At 39.3% G+C, this 19,337-nt stretch overlaps 1 protein-coding gene across 1 annotated transcript in view; it reads left to right on the plus strand.

Annotated features, from left to right (window-relative positions):
• The first annotated feature begins 1,282 nt into the window (after positions 1–1,282).
• Positions 1,283–19,337, plus strand: part of SHPRH (SNF2 histone linker PHD RING helicase) — a 43,315-nt gene continuing 25,260 nt past the window's right edge. The window contains exons 1-15 of the mRNA XM_083828090.1: positions 1,283–1,417; positions 1,876–1,959; positions 2,954–3,627; positions 4,057–4,186; positions 6,065–6,283; positions 6,615–6,693; positions 7,434–7,584; positions 8,361–8,466; positions 8,981–9,237; positions 9,693–10,388; positions 13,753–14,004; positions 14,809–14,887; positions 15,817–15,980; positions 16,068–16,324; positions 18,632–18,753. Of these exons, the coding sequence (XP_083684216.1) occupies positions 2,986–3,627; positions 4,057–4,186; positions 6,065–6,283; positions 6,615–6,693; positions 7,434–7,584; positions 8,361–8,466; positions 8,981–9,237; positions 9,693–10,388; positions 13,753–14,004; positions 14,809–14,887; positions 15,817–15,980; positions 16,068–16,324; positions 18,632–18,753 (3,154 nt within the window). The 5' untranslated portion in view covers positions 1,283–1,417; positions 1,876–1,959; positions 2,954–2,985. The remainder of the gene's footprint in view (positions 1,418–1,875; positions 1,960–2,953; positions 3,628–4,056; positions 4,187–6,064; positions 6,284–6,614; positions 6,694–7,433; positions 7,585–8,360; positions 8,467–8,980; positions 9,238–9,692; positions 10,389–13,752; positions 14,005–14,808; positions 14,888–15,816; positions 15,981–16,067; positions 16,325–18,631; positions 18,754–19,337) is intronic.

The following is a 19,337-nucleotide window of genomic DNA, read 5'->3' on the forward strand; positions in this document are numbered from 1 at the left end:
AAGCTCTTCTGCCACCTCCACAATTTCTTCACACAGATGCTGGAGAACTTCCCAGCAGTAAAGCTGTGCATAGAGCAACAGAGCACCCTGAGGGCACCGCCAGCCCTGCCTGTCCCTGCCCACCCCAAGGCCACGACTCCACATCAGCCCAGGCAGCCCCAGCCCCAGCAAGGCCGCAGCAGGGCCTGGCTTCAGCTCCCCACAGCCCTGCCCCACTGCAAGCTAACGTCCCAGCCTGGCCTTGGCCTGTCCCTGTCCCCAGGGCGGTGCCCGGTGTCAGGGCTGGGGCTGCCCCAGTGCTCCCAGTGCCCTGCTCCTGGTGGGCCAGGGGGATGGGATAGGCTGCCGGGCCCTGCCCTGACGGACCCACGTGCAGCCCTGACACCCACAGGGTGCACAGACACATTTTCAGCTGTTGCAAGGAACCTGCCCAGCAAACAGATTTGTTCCCTCCTCATCCCCTCTGCTGCTGTTATTCCTGTTACCAATGCACACCAGGGAGTATGGAGTTACTATTTCATCTCTGTTCTGCAGTAACTTACAGTTTTAACATAGGACTGAGTGATAATTTTTAAGTGAATTTTCACACAGGAATGGTCACATAGGAAGACATGCACTGGGAATTGAGACAGACAAACCGCCAGCATAGCAGTGCCAGCGCTCCGAGGGCTTCCTTCCACGCGGCGTACGCCATAGCGCTGGGCAGCTCCTCTGGGACCACAGGAGCATCACCTTTCCAGAGTGGCTCAGAACGGGGGAAAACCAGCCACAAAATTTTGCCAAGATTTTATCTGTAAAGACTAACAAATGGTCTAAATAGCTGCTACAAGAAAAATAAACAAACAAACAAAAACAGAACATTTTTTAATGGCTTTCTGATTTATTTACAGCTGTTATAATACAAGTCCCCAGGTGTGGATCTGTGTGTTTCACACGAAGATAAGTGCTTCCACATTATGTACTGACGTGCTATTTGCAGCTATGCGGCTGATCCTGCCTTTATTCAGTGACAGTTCCCGAGAAGCCCCCTCTTTAAACTCCTGCCCTTAAAGCACTTCAAGTACTTTGCGGTGCCTCCCCCCCCGCGCCTGCGCACACCGCCAACGACGCCGCGCCCTCCCTCCTGCCCCACCCTTAGCCCCGCCCCACTGAGGGAAACCCCCTCTTTCCCCGCCCCCTCACCCCGTCAAGGGAGGCACTGCGCATGCGCTGCGCCATTCCCCCTCACGCTCCTTGTTACGCTAGCGGGGAAGGGGGCGGGAACAACCGTGGCTTCCTCGCCTCCCATTGGTCGCCGGCTGGGCCGGGGCGGGTGCGCGCGCATCGCCGTGCCCGGGTGGTCGCTGTCGCTGCGCTACGGGCCGGGGGCCGCCTCCCCCCACACACACCGAACGTCGGCGGGGTCCGAGCCCCTGCGGTACGTGGGCGGCTGTTGGCGACCGTTGACAACCGTTGGTCACCGCTGGCGACCGTTGGCCCCGCTGCCCTCCTCGGGCCGGCGCCGCGGGGGGAGCCCGGCCGCCCCCTCCCAGCCGTGGGCCCCGCGGGGAGCGCCTCCTCCCGGCGGGGCTCGGCTCGGGCAGCCCCGTCCCGAGGAGCGTCCCCTGCCCGGGAGCGCGGCCCGGGGTCCGGCCACGGCTGGGGAGCGGCGGGGCCCGGGCCTCAGGCGGGGGGGAGCGAACGCGGAGCCGGCGACGCAGGAACCCGGCCGGTTGCCGTGTCCTGCAAGACTCTTAAGTTATCCACAGTTCTAAGAATCTTGCCCTCTTCCCACGCAAGCCCTTTAACGTTAGGATATTGGAATTAGTAGCTCAGAAGGTTTGCCTCTCGGCTTCCGGCGTTTTGGTAGCGGTTGTGTCTGTGTTTCGTTAACAGCTGCGTGCAGAAGCTGAACTGGTATGGATGTGTAAATATTTTCCCGTCTTTGGTGACAAAGAAGCTGCTGTAATATAATATGAGGTAAGAAATCTATCGCTGTGTTTAAGCTCCTTAGAAGAACCCATATAACTGTCAAAGATAGTTTTCGTTAAAAATAACTGCTTATGCGAGTATTTAAGTATGAGCATGTAGTCCTGAGTATGTAGTCATTAGTTTTCTGGATAAGTCTAATATTCCATGATTTGCTTCTTCATGTGTGTTGTTTAGCATGTGTACTTTATTTTCTAGTATTTTATCTATAAAATCTGTTCCTTGCCCAGGTTCTGGTAAGGAGCTGGAGGGGTATCTTGAATTACCTTAGTAGTTAGTCAAAATCAGTAAGATAATGCATTTAGTTTGCTGATTGCCACCGTGCATTTCAGTGAGACCAGAAGTAAGGGCTCCTCTGCAAGTAGTTTGTATATCCAGCCCACAGGATGCACAACTTCCTGGGAAAATAAAGCGTTCAGTCACTGGGGACTTCTAAGGTCAGAATTTGGTAGCTTAGTCTCAAAACTATGTTTTGTGTAGTGGCAGATTCAGACTTAGCCCTCTGTTAAGTTCGCTTAAAGTTTCATTCCCATGTAGGCTTTGAAAGAAAAGGAGGAGCACTGTGCATGTCTCTTCCCCACACCCGCCTCCAAATCTCTGGTACATCCTGCACTTTTGTTTATAGTGTTTCTTTTGCTGTCTCCCTCCACCCCCGGCTTTGAGGGATTCCAGTGTGTCTACATTTATATCTGTCCCACAGCATTCTGAGCGGTAGTGAAATATAGCATTCCTGTTGATCTCCCTCTGTAACTGTCTGGCAGAATGAGCCATAGTACAAAACAAATTCTTCACTTCCTGCATTGCGTAAGGCTTTTGCGTAGGGACAGGAGATGGTCTGTAAGACTGCCTAGTGAAGAGTTAGATTTCTTATTGCATATGCCTGTGTCAAAAACTTTGCAAGTTTAGCAGTAACTGCACAGTCAAATTTCAGTGTGAACATTTAATTTTGCAATACTTATCACTGACATATAAATTTATCTCACAGAGTCTGAAAATAGCATTGAGAAAAACGACAAAATGAGTAGTCGTCGAAAGCGTGCACCTCCATCAAAAATAGACGATGTGAAGAAAAAACAGCTCTGCTGGAATATGCATGAAGACCGGAGAAATGAGGTGATAACATTAGATGATGAAATGACCAATGAGGATGATGTTCCAGGCCCAAGCACTTCCTCTTCGTCCTTCATTGTTATAAATGATGATAGCACTGATGAGGATCTCAGTCAAAAAGAAGACACTGGTTCAAAGTCTGTTAAGTTTTTTACTGTTAATGACGAAGACGACTCTTATTCCACCTTGACTCCTGTGTCTGTACAGCTAAATATTACCGTCCTGCCGTACCGTGCAGATGGGTCCTGGAAAGCTTTGTTGGGAGAATTTGCTCTTTGTCATCCTTCTGAGCAAATTCTAGCTGAGGAATTCCATGAAAGGGGCTTTACTTTGATGAGAGGAGACTCTGACGATCACCTACAGGTCTGCATCCATAAAAGAAGTGAAGAAGAGTACAGTAATGAAGCAAAAGAATACCTGGGTGCTTATGAACAGATTATTATGGTGGAACCAACTTTAGGTGGTGAAATATTGGAAGGCTTGAGATGGTTGCAAAAGAAAAAGATAATTGGCCTTTATCAAAGACCTGCAGAGGCTCAAGCTTTAAAGGTATTGATTCATATATCTATTTTTGTTGTTTTACATTTTAAAATTTCTTTTTTGTTGGAATTGGGAGATTAAAAACTGCTGAACGACAAAGTCTGGCGACTGTCATATAGTTTTATAATGTGATGAAACACATAGTTTCTGCATCCTTTTGCAAATGTTTTTGGTGTGTTTTCTTCTTAAGACTGTTTTTACTGTTGCACCATTACTAACACTTTACTCAAATGAATCAAGGTAGCTTTTGTCTGTGACATACTGTATCTTCCTTACTGTTACCTTGGCAAGGTTCATCATATCTGTCTGCATCTGTTAATTTTGAAAGTTTGGTAGCTAAGGTTTTTCGATGTAGAAGGCTATGAAAATTACAGTGCTTTTATTTATAATATTCTTAGCATTCTGATAATTAAACGATTAACTCTAAACCTTTCATAGGTTGGAATTTACCTTCTGGAGGCTGGGCTTAGTAAACCCGATTTTCTCAGTGATGGAGGTGGAAGACCCAAAAAAGCTAATCAGCTGATTCAAAAACTCATGGAAAAGTTCTATAGTTTTATAATTCCAGGTAATCTGGTTCAGTTGAATGTTGATGAATACTTTTTGTTATTGAAAATGTCTCTTTTCAGTAGTTTCAAATATAAAGGAAAATAGCAAGTTATTCCTGCTGTATAGATCAACTTTTTTTTTAGGTAATATTATTAGGTAATAAACTTTCTGTATTAGTATCTGACCATTAATCATATGCTAATTAACTTGTGGACAAATTACAGATGATAGCTTTCCTTCTCTACAGATAAGGCTCTGAGGCACATAAAAGCTTGAGACCTTACCTTCTGGGGAGTAAATGCAGATTTCTTTAATGCATGTGAATTATTTGAACAGATTTACAGTAATTTGCCCAAGTTACCTAGGAGCTGTTTAAAAAAAAAAAAAAAAAGAATTAAACTTGGAAAAGTTTTATTCCTGGTTTGGTGCCTAACACAACCATGGCAACGGATTTTTTGTTTGGTTTATACTGTAAAGCAATTGTAAAGAAAATTGCATTGGTGAAGTTATGTAGAAATGAAGGAGATGTCCTCTCTCTCCTAATGCTTTTATATTTGTTTTCTGCTGTATACTCATCCTGTTAATGTTCTTGTAGATGGTTTTGAGCCTTTGCGTCAGAGATTCCATATCAAGTTACAACAAGTGTAGGATAGGTGTGTTAATGAATCTGCAAAAGATCAAAGTTACACTTCACAAACATGGTAATTTCATTGTCAGTTCCATGAAGTTAGGAATCACTGTGAGAGGATCCCTTGGAATAGTTTCCATATTTCTCTGGTGTTTGTGCCAGGTATATCTTTTTTTTTTTTAAGTGAGAGGTGTCACAGTGGTACTCTGATTTAATTGTTGTGTCTCCCAATATCGTTTTTTTCTTTTTTTCGGTATGATGTTATGGTTTTAAATGTACCTTAAAGGTCACTTTATGCTGATTATGTCAGGCTTGAATTGCTTCTTAATTTTGGTTTTCTGAGAAAAATGCTGCAAGGTGGCTTTCTCTCCAATACTAGCTAGGGTTAGTATCTTTCTTTGAACTGTAGAGTTGTACAGTTGTTCTTACACTTTATTAGTACTGATTTTATTTGATACCTAAAACACTGTCAAAAGTCTTTTGTTGCCTCATCTTACTTCAGCGTCCTAAAATACTGACCCTTTAATTTTTCATGAATAGTTATTCTACAGTGCTTAAGTTCTATGTATGTCAATATATCCAAATGTCATGGAAAATATATATGTACAAGGTCTTCTTTCCTAAGTCTCCTAGAGGGTACATACTTCTCTTGAGGTAGCATTATAACCTCTGAAGTATGAGTTGTCTGATTTCTTGCAGTGATGCAAACGATGGGAATTCCATGTTGTTACACTTCTACGCTTCTATTTTTATAGCCAGACGAATAATTTAAAAGTAACATGAAAACTTATTAAAAACAACCAGAAAATCTCTTCAGTATGTTTTTATATCAAGAAGGACTTTATTTCATGAAAAATGAACAAATCCTTTTACAACCTACTGTGGTTTTCCCCTTTCTCTAAGTTGATCAACCCATGTGAACATTTGAAACTGAAATGAGTTATCTGTGATTCTGTATGAGCTGGAAATATTTAGTGGAAGGTATTTATTGCATAAATAAGACCTGGTCATTCTGTGCCTAAATTCTGAAGGAAGAGCTTTTCCAATTATATCCATTTCCGTGATGGCTGTAGAATATTAATGTTAGCATTAGGAAAGTGTTCTTTGTTTCCTACTGCTGGTAGCTGAGTCAGGTGCAGTTGTGACATGTGTCTTAATGATGTTTTGCTTTGTTTGCTTTCACATCTTAAGTATGTTTCAGCAGAACTTACTGAAATGTTGACAAAAATTGATTGATAATGCATCTCTTGAATGACTGGGTGTATACAGATGTGCTGGAGGAAGATGAAGAAGAATCTGACATGGAACTTGAGCGCCAAAATATCGAAGAGCTTTACGACTTTGTAAGGCATACCCATCAGCAGGATATCCAATTGCTGAGAGAGGATGTGCAGCATCCTGCCTTAATTCCCATTCTGAGGCCGTACCAAAGCGAGGCTGTGAATTGGATGCTTCACCGAGAGAACTTCACAGGCACTCCAAGCAGTGGCAAGTATATGGGCCTGGAAAACTTGTATAACTGAGGAAAGTGGCGTTGTATTGTCAGCATAATGTTTTCTTACTGTTTGATCAGAAGGTTTGTTATGTATTTCATTACTATTTTTATAAAAGCTGTTGCTTGGTTAGTGCACTAAATGAGAAAATAAATATGCTTTGCTGATCAGCAGGTGATACAGCATGTTGGTCATGAAGCGTGGTGGAGGTAAATGTCTGCTTCTTTTATTTAAGTGTCACAATAAAGCTAAGCAATTCTAAGTACTGTTCTAAGTACTGTTTATAGAGAAACCTTGTAATAGTATCATGACCTCTTTCTCCGTAGAAAATGCACTGCACTTCTTATGGCGAGAGGTCATCACTCTGGATGGAGTGAAAATCTACTATAATCCATTTACTGGCTGGTACGTTTCTATGGTCACCTCTTTAGAGAATACCTTAAAGCTGTTCTTTGTGAAAAACCTTATTGGCAGCTTTTACCTGGAGAATACAAGATAATCCATAATTGTAGCTTTTCAGTTAACAACTAAAGACTTAGAACAATGATATATTTGATTTTAAAGAAAGGGCAAATTGGAGTATATAATACATGGGAAAATAAGTAAATCTGGAGTTGAAGACAGTTCTTAAAGGTGCTTGTATTTGATGCAAGTTTGTGGTTATAAGATTAACATTCTTTTTAAATTAGAACGCTGGAGGCTTCAACCTGTTCTTCCAATGTTTTTAAAAGCTAAAGGAAGGAGGCAGCATAAGGCTTTTTATTAATGCATTTATTATCTCAGTTTCACTTTTCTCATGAATTTGTTTAGAATAGAATCTTTTGCTAGTATGCTTTTTTTCTGATGTGTATATATAATTTTCAGAATGCGAATATAAATATATTTTTTTTGGAGACTAATGTTGTAATATGCTAAGGTTAGCAAAGCAAAATCTATTGTGGCAGGGGTGTGGGAGTAACCTTTTGCCATACACATTCACCTTGATCAGGTTTGAACGCTCAGAAAGCTTGCAAGCTCAGCGTATCTGATAAAAGATACTACCCCTTGCTTTGCTGACACTGTGCTGTGTGTATGTTCCTGAACGCATGCTTCTGTCATACCTGTCAAATCACTGATTTTCAACTGGGAATGTCCTTGTTTTTTAGTATTATCCGTGAATATCCATGTGCTGGACCTCAGTGGCCTGGAGGTATTTTGGCAGATGAGATGGGTCTTGGAAAAACAGTAGAAGTGTTGGCTCTTATTCTGACTCACACCCGACAAGACATTAAGCAAGATGATCTGACATTACCTGAGGTGAGACAACTAGGGTAAGATTTAATATGAGGAAATTACTTTTCAGATTAATGAAATGTGTTTTATCTCGTAAATTTATTACTTTATTTTATATTAATCCAGAATCAAAGCTGGATTAAAGTACAGTAAAAACTTTAGCTTTTTACTATGTAATACTTGATGACATAAATAGTGGAGTAGATTGCATGAGTGGCATTTGATACCATTCCCCATTGTTGAAGGGGACTAGCAGGCAACTGCACTATTAATAGGCTATTTTTTCCACACAATAGGCTATTGTTTCCACACAATCCAAGTGTGTATAAATTTATAATTTAGTCTGCTAAGTCAGAAATCATTCTCCCCTTCACTTAATTCTATTAATGAGTATCAAACATCTATTAGACAAGTTGTATTGCTTATCTTTTTTTGTCTTTCTGGCTGTATATACGATATGTATTTTCCTCTCCTTCTACCCTTCCCCATCAGTAACCTCTATCAGTTACAGCTATAGATTCCTGCAACTTAGTTCTGAAGTCACAGAGACCCTGAGGGGCTTGCTGGGCTGCTTTTCTTTTTCAGTGTAGGGTGTTGAACACCATTTGCCAAGAAACTGAACCAAATGAGTTATCATTCTGCCTACTTAGAATAAACTGAGCAAATTAGTGGGATCAGTGCTCTGTAAGCGTGCACACTTCTATAGCAGTTCAAGCTTTTTTCAAATGTGAAAAGATTAAGTTCAGAATTGCTGTGAAAAGATGTGAGCTGATAACACTATTTAATGTTGTCTGCCTTAGGGTAAGCTTGTGAACTTCTTTGTTCCACCTCAACCTTTAGAAGGAAATAAAAAGAAAAAAACGAGGGAAATGGAGCTGAAATTGAAAGAAAAAATACAGTATCCCAGTAAGTGTTTCTGATGAATTTTTTAATACATTTTGCTTTTAGCATAAGTCTTGCATTGACCATTTATGGTGAGTTTAAGGCCAGTCTGTGCTTTTGCAGAATGAAGTAGTTCTTTTGCTGAGTACTTTGGTGTAGGGTTGTGTACTGTGAACAGGTCATCCACGTTTAAAAGTAAAGTTGCCAACTCTGATGCCTGCTACAGAGTTATGTGTACCTGGAGGTCATTTTGTAAGAGTTTATTCATGAAACTGGAATACAGAGTTTCTTTCTAAACTTCAGTAAGAAAATTAAGAGGTAATTATTTCTGTGGTTACTCAGTATTGAAATATGCATGTCTCATCTGAAAAAAAGTGATTTGTAAAACTACCTCAAGTAAAGCATTCTCAAAACTGCTGCCTGTACACACTTTGCATTTTTTTAGATAATCACAGACAGTGTTCAGAGTTCCTTTAATATGTGTTCTTCACTTTATCTGAGCTGTAGGTTTTTTTTTCTGCTTTGATTATACATACAGGCTTACGAGTGATGGTATTAGCAGCTGTAAAGGAGATGAATGTGAAGAAAGGAGCATCCATTATTGCAATATTTAAGTATATCAGTGCTGTCTATAGGTATGACATACAGAGAAATAAACGTCTTCTCAAAAGAACTGTAGAAAAACTGATTGCAGAACAAGTAGTGGAACAAGTCAAAGGACATGGTCTGGCTGGGTCTTTCAAGCTAGGAAAGAATTACAAGGAACAGAAGAGACGAGAAAGAACCAAAGAACAGGTAAAACTTGCTTCGATAGCTACTTCAAAGAATGCTGCAAAGGCAGATCTTTCTACCCTGTTGCATACTGCTATCAACCAACTTGTCTGTGTGACCCAGTTCTGTGATACTGGCTATTTATAAAAAAAAAAAAAAATAAATATAAAAAAATAAAAGCACCATTTGTTTTGAAATCCATAGACAAAGAAGCAGAAATTGTAAGTAGTTTAAATATGGGGCTAAAACATTAACTGCATTTGGCATAAGTCTTTTAAAATACTGCTGTAGGGGCTGGCAGATATATTGTTCTCACAATGGAGTTGTGTGGTAAACACTGGTAAGCATTAACTAAATTGTCAAATCACAGATTTATATAGAATGTTAATATTTATGTCTTGATGTTAAAGCCTTCCTTCCAAAGGAAGAAAAAAAGGTAAGGAGAAAGTCTGACAATCTTGTTTAATTTTACTTTGTAGATAGCAAGGACTTCAGGAAGGATTCAGAAGAAGCAGTTGACTGATGCTAATACTCAAACCAAAGAATCAAAAAATAGTGATGTCACTTCTGAAAATGTGCTTAAAATCCCTTTACGAGTAGATATCGCCACAGAAGAACATGATTATTGTGCAACTAGGAAAAACAGCAAGAAATCTGAAGTAGATCACGAGAACTCTGTCAAAGAGAGTGATGTTCAGCAGGAAGCTGTGGTCCCAAAGTCTCTTGACTTGCATGGCAGCCTCCTTGTTTCCAGTGATATTAGCAGTCATCCTGATCTTGATGTTTCTAAAAGTAAAGCTGAAGTCAAACAGGAAATTCCAAAGGACCGATCCTCACATTCCCAAGAACATGCCAGCAGTAGTGTGCAGCATGCAAGTTCTGTATTTCCATTTAATACCTCTGAATATCGTTTTGAATGCATCTGTGGTGAGCTTGGATTGGTCGACTATAAAGCTCGTGTGCAGTGCCTGAAGTGTTCTTTATGGCAGCACGCGGAATGTGTAAACTACAAAGAGGAAAACTTGAAGATCAAGCCCTTTTACTGTCCCCACTGCCTTGTGGCAATGAAACCAGTTTCCACAGGAGCAACTCTGATAATTTCTCCAAGTTCTATTTGTCATCAGTGGGTAGATGAGATCAACAGGCATGTGAGATCATCATCTCTTCGAGTTCTGGTAAGATTACGTATGCTCATCTTCTGCACAGTTACTTTATCAAGGCTTGGGGCTTTCTGTCTGACTCTGTATCGTGAAGTTCAGAGGTTTCTTTGTCTATGTTGGAATTCTGTATTCCTTGCTGTTAGACCATCATGTCTGTTTTGGCAACAAGTGGTGCATTTCTTTTCCTGAAAGATGTCTGCACTTAGTTCTTCATTTTTTCATTATTAGTTGATCACTGGGAGACAATACAGTGAACTAGATATTCTTATCCCATGGAAGCAAATCTTGAGTAGTAGCAACAAAGCGTGACTTCTAAGAGGGAATGCTGAATGTATGTTTTTTCCAAAAGATTACCGAGGAACTTAGGAAGGCCTAACTATAGGTGTTTGAGCAGTATCAACTCTCACTGTATACTTGCATGCAGGCAGCTTCCTGACAGGTGCTTCTCACTTCGTTCTAGATAAAAACATATTTTGGTAGGTAAAGAGTATACTTTTGAATTCTCTTTCTCAGGCTTTAAAGAAGTCTTGAGCCTTCAAGTTTGCTTAAAATAACACCGTTATATCTTGGGCGCTTCTCTAGAATGTCTGACATACGGATTAGGATGTTGCTTGTCTGGAGACCTTGTATCATCCTCTTGATTTCTCAGTCATTGAAATAAACATAATTAGACATACAGTAATTATGACTGTACAGGATTTTTTTTTAATATAGCTATGACAGTATTCAAGGGTAAGCATTGTCTTTTATTAAACTGAATTTATTTCAATTCAATTATTTGTCTGAACTAGATGATCTCTAAGGTCCCTTCCAACCCAGACCATTTGATGATTCATAATGTAGTCAAGTCTTGTCCTTTGTAGTTTTAATGAGCAAAAACTTTTGTAATGGTAAGGTGCTTTGAGATCCTTAGATCCCTTATATTTTGAAGAAGGGTAAGTAAGTTGATAAAAAGAAGAATCTTCACAACCAAGAATATATCTGATATCTTCAGTTATCCTTCATGGAAGTCCAATGTACAAATGAATTCTAGACCTCCAGTAAGTTGTGTGTGTGAGTAGTCTAACTAGTTTAGATAACTAGCTTTAGTGCAGCAGCTAACAAATGAGTAGCTTGCACAGTTTTCATGGGACCTAGTCCAAGTTTTATACCAGCTTTGATGAAAACTGTCAGAAATAGATTTACGTGGTAACAGTAGAACAGCTTAAATACTGAATGTCAGTACTTTAAAACTGTGACACGTTCCATTCTAAGACACTGTTTACATTTTCTTTTAACTGCCAACTGTAAGTCATCCAGAATGGCTTTCAGTGCTGTTTCAAATGAAAAGTTTTTTTTTCTGTAAACTTAAAATGAAATGAATGCAGACACTTCAAAGAACGACTTTCCCACGTTAACAGATTTTGCATTGCATGTGAATGATGTTTTTTATTCTTTCAACTGCTCATAACCTGTGGGAAATTCTACAGATTTTGTGTAATAGAACAAGGAATTAGTATTTATCAGTAGGTCTTGCTTTGTAGCAGGTTGTCTTTTCCTGCTGCTGTGGAAACAACCAAAACTTGGCCAAGTTACAAACCTCCAGAAAATCTGTTCACAAATGCTTCGAAGAGATCATTAGACTTCAATAGCTATTTTTCCTTAACAGTTGCTTCAGTGAGTGTGCTCTGTGCTTTGGTGTTTTGTTTTCTAAATCTCCTTCTCTGTCTCCTTCTCTTTCTCCCTTGTTCATGTGCGTTAACCAGGTTGTACTTGCTTAGTTCTCTTGTTCTGGGGCTGAACAGAAATGTTTTGCAGGAGTTTCTTGCAGTTGACAAAAACTTCGTTGCCATATGCAGAAATGTAGAGCAAGAAGATTACTGGAGTAAAAAATACAGTAACAATGAAAATAACAATTTTAACAGTGAAAATTAAACAGATCAAGGGCTAAATAGGGGGAAAATCAAATGAGGTTGTATATCATCACCTCCATTTTGGTATTTCTAATTATTGCTTGAATTAAGAGAGCATTAAAGTTTGTTACCCTGAGGGATTGGGTATCTGAAGTGATTAAAAACAAGCATTTGTAGACAACTTCAGATAAGAATAGACTGTCTTGATTAGAATGTTTATATAATCACAGAATGAGAGAGACATAGAAGAATATTAGCTGTTTGAAGATGAGACTAGAATTTAGATGTTTTCTAAAAAGATGGGGATATTCCTGTATCCGTGAGAAGAAAATCATACCTATTTTAATGCTGGGATTAATATACAGTTCTAGGTGAATGGTAAGAAGTAGCCAATGATTTTCTTAAAAAAAAAAAAAAAAATGTAGTAAGCAATGGATGCGTGTAATTTTGAAGATCGTTCCTGAGATAAATGGGGAGCAAGAGAAATAAGTTTTTTATGAGAAACGGGGAAAAAGAGTTGATCACTATATAGCTCTGGTAATGATTGCTTTTAGCTAAAAATCCTGGGGATGACAAAACTCTATTTTTATAAACGTATTTTACTGATTGTTTGCTATACCACACATTATTTGAAATTTTGATGTGCTTTGGTATTCTGAGTATATTGGGACTCATCATATTAGCCGTGTTTTAGGTATAAAATGCTATCACAGGGAAGCATATAGTAAAATGTTTGGTTTAGCTTATAAAATTTTTATTGATAAACTGCTCCATGTTTCCAAAAGGATTGTACTTAAAATGTTGAGGGAGATAAACTACTTCTGATATTACAACAAATGTCAGTATGAATGATTTATAATATTCTGTTGGTGCACAGGGAACTGTTTCTCACTAGGGTGTTCTTTCTATGTCATGAGTCTCTGTGGAGATACTTTTTGTAGATAAAACATTTACCCAGAGTATCACTTTCTGTTTTTTAGCTATTTTATTTTGCTGCATGCTACTGTCTTTGTCTAATCTTCCATTAAATTCTTGGAGAGGATTGAAAGGAGAAAGGTAATATACATCTAGAGTAAATGAGAGAAGAGAGAGCACGTAACAATGGCATAATGCTGCTTCTTACAACATAACAGAATGTTTAATCTTGCTTACACTGTTGCTACACATAACTGTTGTAGCAAGTTCTAAAATTCTTTTTTCTTCAAAGGAGAAACAAAATCAATATTTGAAGTTTTGTGCGGACGTAAATAATTATACATGAAGTTGCATCAATGTATTTCATTTAGTATTTTGTATTACTTACATTTTCTGACCATAGTAGTGCATGGATACAGGTTTTGTGAATGATTTCCTATTTTATGAGGACCACATCTAAAAGTATGCATGTATTAAGCCATATGTGATATATATGGTATATTTGCATTTTTACTGAAATGCCTCTTACCTTAATTCTTTGCTAATGCGCTATTGAATACAAATCCATGTAGGTGTATCAAGGTGTGAAGAAGCATGGCTTCTTGCAGCCGCACATGCTGGCAGAGCAGGAGGTGGTTATCACCACGTACGACGTCCTCCGCACTGAACTGAACTATGTAGACATACCCCACAGCAACAGCGAAGATGGGCGCCGTTTCAGGAACCAGAAGCGGTACATGGCCATCCCAAGCCCCTTAGTAGCAGTGGAGTGGTGGAGGATCTGCCTTGATGAAGCACAAATGGTTGAATGTACTACTGCAAAGGTATAATATTCCCACTCATGCATTTATTTAATTTCAAAAGGTTTTGACAAGCTTATTGTAAATAATTAAATAAGACTCCCCCTGCTCTTAACATTCAGTGAGCTTAGGTCATTTGTCCTTGTAGCTTGCTCTGTAGAAGTGAATTTTCTGTTGGAGATAGTACTATTAAATGTTTCTCCTGTTGGAATTTTAGCCGACTGTGAAATATATTCAGCTCAAAAAATACTTAACATAATCTGTACTGACAGCTTAAACAACTAGGTCATCATGTTGTATATAGTATTTGATAGTTTCAAACAAAACACTAGCCTGTTCAGTGACATGGTTCAGAGGCATAGATATGTCCCCTGGATCCAGAAGTTAAAATAGTCTGTAGTGTCTCTGGAAACTCTAGGTGTGCAAAGGGAGATAATTTTAATTAATGTTCTTCCAATCTCTTTGCCCAAGACAGGAAGACAAAAATGCTACTTACATCATGGTTCATAGGCCTTAATATTCATTCTGTATACGTTTCTTTTGCTAACTCTCTGCCTCTTGCGAACATTTGATTGCACTTGATTGCTTGGAAGTGGAAAATGGCTTTTATCAGCTTTTGGTTACCTTAAAAATAGCTCTCAGTAACTTTGTACATGTTTTTGTAATGTATTGTACCAATGTTGCCTAAAGGTCTGTTGAACTTTCAAACTAAAAGGTGTTCAGACTTAAAAAAATAAATAAATAAAAAATAAAACAAAAGTCCCCATGTCTTCACACTGTGTTCCGCTCTTTTCCTTTCCTGGCATTGATTGTATCTTGTTTTGCTAGGCTGCTGAAATGGCACTCCGTTTAAGTGGAATCAATCGCTGGTGTGTCAGTGGTACTCCTGTGCAGCGAGGATTAGAAGGTGAGATTTTATGCAGCAGTGTCAGCTGTGGGTTTTCCTTGTCCTGATAATTAGGTGGTGGGTTTGAAGCACTTAAAATGTCTGCTAATTTTGCTCTGAATTCATGAGATATTCTGACTTTGCAAGTCCCCTGGTCTGTGATGTATGTGATGAATGTCTTATGGCTCTCAGCTGAATTATCATAAAACTAACAGAGTAGGGAATGTAGCCACCAGGTCTTCAAGAACTTGAGGGTATCATCATATATCTATTTCTGCCTTGTCCGTATGAGGCATTTAAACATGTGCTTCTGTAGTCTGAGTACAAGCTTAAAGTTAGTATGTCCTTAAATTTTGTCCCTCAAGATGGTGGGCGCCCAAATTAATCTGAATTGGCAAGCTATGTTCTCTCAAGGTAAGAAAACAAGAATAGTGGGTTTCGTTAATTTCTTCTGCTGTAGTAGAAAAGTGAAAGTCTTCTGAATTGCAGCCACTTTTAGGATAGTGGGCAACAGAAGGTGCCCAGCAGGCTGTAAAGTAATGACACTGAGCAATATTATTGTAGAAAAACCTGGCAGACCCAGCTAACCATATGCAATCATATAATTTCTGCCTCTCACCCCTGCTTTGAGTAGGTTTAAATTCACCAGTTTGTTCTGCTAAACTTGAAATCAGCTGGTTGAGAGACACTTTCCAATATTCCAGCAAGTTCAATAAAAATCAACACGTAACTAAAGGAGAGACTCTTCCTTCCCTTCACGCAGTCCTCTGCCTCCAGTTAGCTGTTTTTGTGAAGGAATGACCAGAAAACCAATGGAAAAGATAATCGCTCAAATGTCTTTGCTTTACATATGGTAACGTTTCTGTGAAAGCTAACTTTTTTTTTTTGGAGGCATATACTGAAGTATTAAAACAAAAACGTTGCACTGTAACATTTTCTTTTCTTGGCAGATCTGTATGGATTGGTTCTTTTTCTTGGCATTGATCCTTACTGGGTCAAACATTGGTGGGACCAGCTTTTATATCGACCTTATTGTAGGAAAAATCCCCGTCCTCTCTACAGTTTAATTGCCAAGATAATGTGGAGATCAGCAAAGAAAGATGTGATTGACCAAGTAAGAGAGAGGTTTTGGTTTTAAAATTCTTGAAGAAGATTTATCAACAGTTTTATTTGCAAATTACTTTTCTTCTTTTAATTGCAGATTCAAATCCCGCCTCAGACAGAAAACGTACACTGGCTTCACTTTTCTCCTGTGGAGAGACACTTCTATCATCGCCAGCACGAGGTGTGCTGCCAGGATGCATTGGCAAAACTCAGGAAGATTTCAGATTGGACTCTTAAGCTTAGCAGCCTAGATAGAAGGACCGTGACATCCATTCTGTACCCTTTGCTGCGGCTGAGGCAGGCCTGCTGTCATCCGCAAGCTGTTCGGGGAGAGTTCTTGCCATTACAGAAAAGGTGAATTTCTGTCACTTCCGTAATGGTTTGCTTTATCCAAAGCAAATCTTTAGTTGTGCATAGTGGTGCAGTATCTTGTATAGCTTTAAACTTCACTTAAATCTTCTTAAGTTAACCATGCAACTTTGTGACACCAAGCTCTGACATCAGAAGTTGAATAATATGCAGTAGAGGAGTTGGTGTAATTCTTGTGGTAAAGAAACAGTACTGAGTGACAGTTGATTGCGCAGCAACACTTTAACTTTGATGCTCTTGCATACTAGGGTGTTACGGGTGACAGACATCCTATGAAACAAAATATACTCTTTTTCAGTTTCAGACAAGCCCACCAAATTTCTTCGTGTCTTACAAAACTTACTTTCATAAATGAGAACAATGAATAAACAGAATGGAATAATTCTTTAAATCAAATGTTTTTAACAAGAGGTTGCACAGCTAGTAAATACAGATCAAAACTTGAAAGCTGTTCAAATTTTTTCCCCCCCCCCTCATGCTTTGAAGGTTACCCTTCGCACAGATGCCCGGCAAATATACCAGTTGGGTCTCAGCCTTTGTTAGACCTAAAGCCTGTTTGCAGTACTCTTTATGAAACATAGTTAATTCTTTTTCAGGCAATAAGATGGGGTTTGTGAAAACAAGGTGTTTCTGTTCCAGAATCTCAGAGCACTGCTTATGTTTCATTCTTAAGTTAAAAACAGGGAAACACATAAAGTTTAACATAGACGTGTTGCTTCTGCTGTTTCCTGCTCTTGTTCATCTATTTTATTCAGTTTATTTCCATCCTTTTATGAAGTTTTTTTGTCCTATTCCTCCCTGTTTCTCATACAGGGCACTTGTCAAACATGGGAGAAATCAATGTTCCCACAAGCCCCTACATTATTAGCATTGAAATTAGCCAGTGGAGTACAAATGAAACATAAAACTGAACTGAGTATGCTGGAGACAGCTTAGTGTACTGCACTGATTTTGGTGGAATGCTTGTGGAGTGACAACTGCATAGTAACTGTGATTAAAAAAAAAAGACAACAAATAGCAATGAAAATTAAATAGTCCTTAAGATGATATATACAAAGAAAAGTTGTTTCTAAGCACTATTTATATATATTTTTCGTCAACCAAGCCTGACTTGCTTTTATAAGTTCTTTTAAAACTGCTGATGGTTCTGAGAATGAAAGGTAGCGGTAGAAATATCAGAGTATGAGCAGCAGGTGCATTGTGTATTTTAGTATGGTTGCAGAATTCTGCTAACTATAAACAGTGACTATATTAACTTAAAGCCCGTTCTAGTGTAACACTGCATTATAAACTCAAAGCACAGTTTCTGTAAGTAGAATAGTGTTGCAAAGGGTAAATTAAAGGCCTAGTCAAGGATAACCTTCCACCATACCTTGGGCAGAGACTGCTTGGGAGTGGTGTCGCCCTTCCTCTGTTCCACAGCACTGAGCACCAAGTAGCAGACACCCCTCCTGAAGGTCAGCAAGGCTGAGAAGCACAGTTCCAGGGAGCTGGGTGGTATCTGGTCTCACAGCAGCAATTAGTCATAGAAGCAGCTTCAGGTTGGATGTAGACTGTTGTTGCAGTTTACTTTCCTGTCTCTTTGCATCAGTCTTCTTCCTGCCTGGATTCTTTGTCCCTTGGCCTTACTCCAAGCTATCCTTCATGCTTCCTTTTTTGCTTCTCCCTCTCATTTCCCCTTTCCTTTATTTTTCTGGTTAGCTAATTCACTTCTAATTAAATTCTTTATAATAATTACAAATACTACAAACAAATGTAGAAAAGGAAGTCTAGAAAGAAAGGGAAGTGGTGCTTGCTAATCTTCACTGTTTTCATTCCATATGTCTTCCATTTACCTCAATATTTCATCTGTTCTGCATGTTTAGGTTGGTGATGAAGGGGAGAAATGTAGTCTCTCATGGCTGTTTTCATTTCTCATTTTGTTCTCTCAGCTTCTAGCAACACAAGGTCTATTTTTGGTTGTTTCCAGTTCTCTACTGTAACAGAAGGAGCAACATATTTTGCCCCGCGAAGGATTACTTTACCTGGTTCTATTTTTCCTCTTGTTTTATTTCTCCCTATTTTTAGGAGATGTCAATCTCTTGACATACTGAAGTTAGAGTAAATCTCTATCTGGAAGAAGGTTGTTGGAAAAAGTTTTTCATTGGCTGCTTATTTTTTAATCTCTAGTAAACATTTGCATAGTATGTTGTGTGTATGTAACATAGTGTTTCATGCTGCACAGCATGACAGTTTAACTTCTGTAGCATTATGGTTTAGTCTCAATTTTGAGCCACTTGGTCTCTATTCCAGCACCATGACCATGGAAGAACTGCTAACATCTCTGCAGAAGAAATGTAGAACAGAGTGTGAGGAAGCTCACCGACAGTTGGTGTGTGCTCTTAATGGCTTAGCTGGTATCCATATCATTAAAGGTAAGACTAGATGGCTGTAGCATGTTTACTCCTAAACCATAGTAAGGCTACTAAAAGAGGTCTCTTTTGGAATCAGGGGAAAAGTCTTAGTGAAATCCTGGGAAAATAAGCTTGTAAAAGTGTTTATAACAAAACCAACACTCCTTCTAGTCAAGGGAGGAGAGAATAGATGTAGTGTGGTGCATCTTTGAGATGTCTCAGTATTTCTGGCTTTCCTGTTTTGTGTTCTTTCTCAGTTCTACCATCTGTTTGTACTGGGAGGATAAAAGAAATCACACTTGTATAATTGTACTTAGGCTGCCTTCATTTTATTAGTATACTGCTTTCAGGCCTGCCTTTGTGTCCCCTTCCATGTAAAATTCCATGATGAATGCGGAATCACTTGGCTGCATTTTAGGGTCTGTGCTTTTGCCTAGCAGTTAGAGCTGTACAGCAGGCATCACAAATTTGTCAATGTTGATTTTTGTCTGAATTAAGAGGGCAAAAAAGCTTTGACTTTAGGTATTTATGGCAAGTTTTTTAAACAACTTTTAGTGAGTTAAAGAAATTGCTGTCACTGCTAAGCCAACTAAAAGTTACTGGCA

This window comes from Anser anser, assembly GCF_964211835.1.
Source record: "Anser anser genome assembly, chromosome: 3".
NCBI lineage: Eukaryota > Metazoa > Chordata > Aves > Anseriformes > Anatidae > Anser > Anser anser.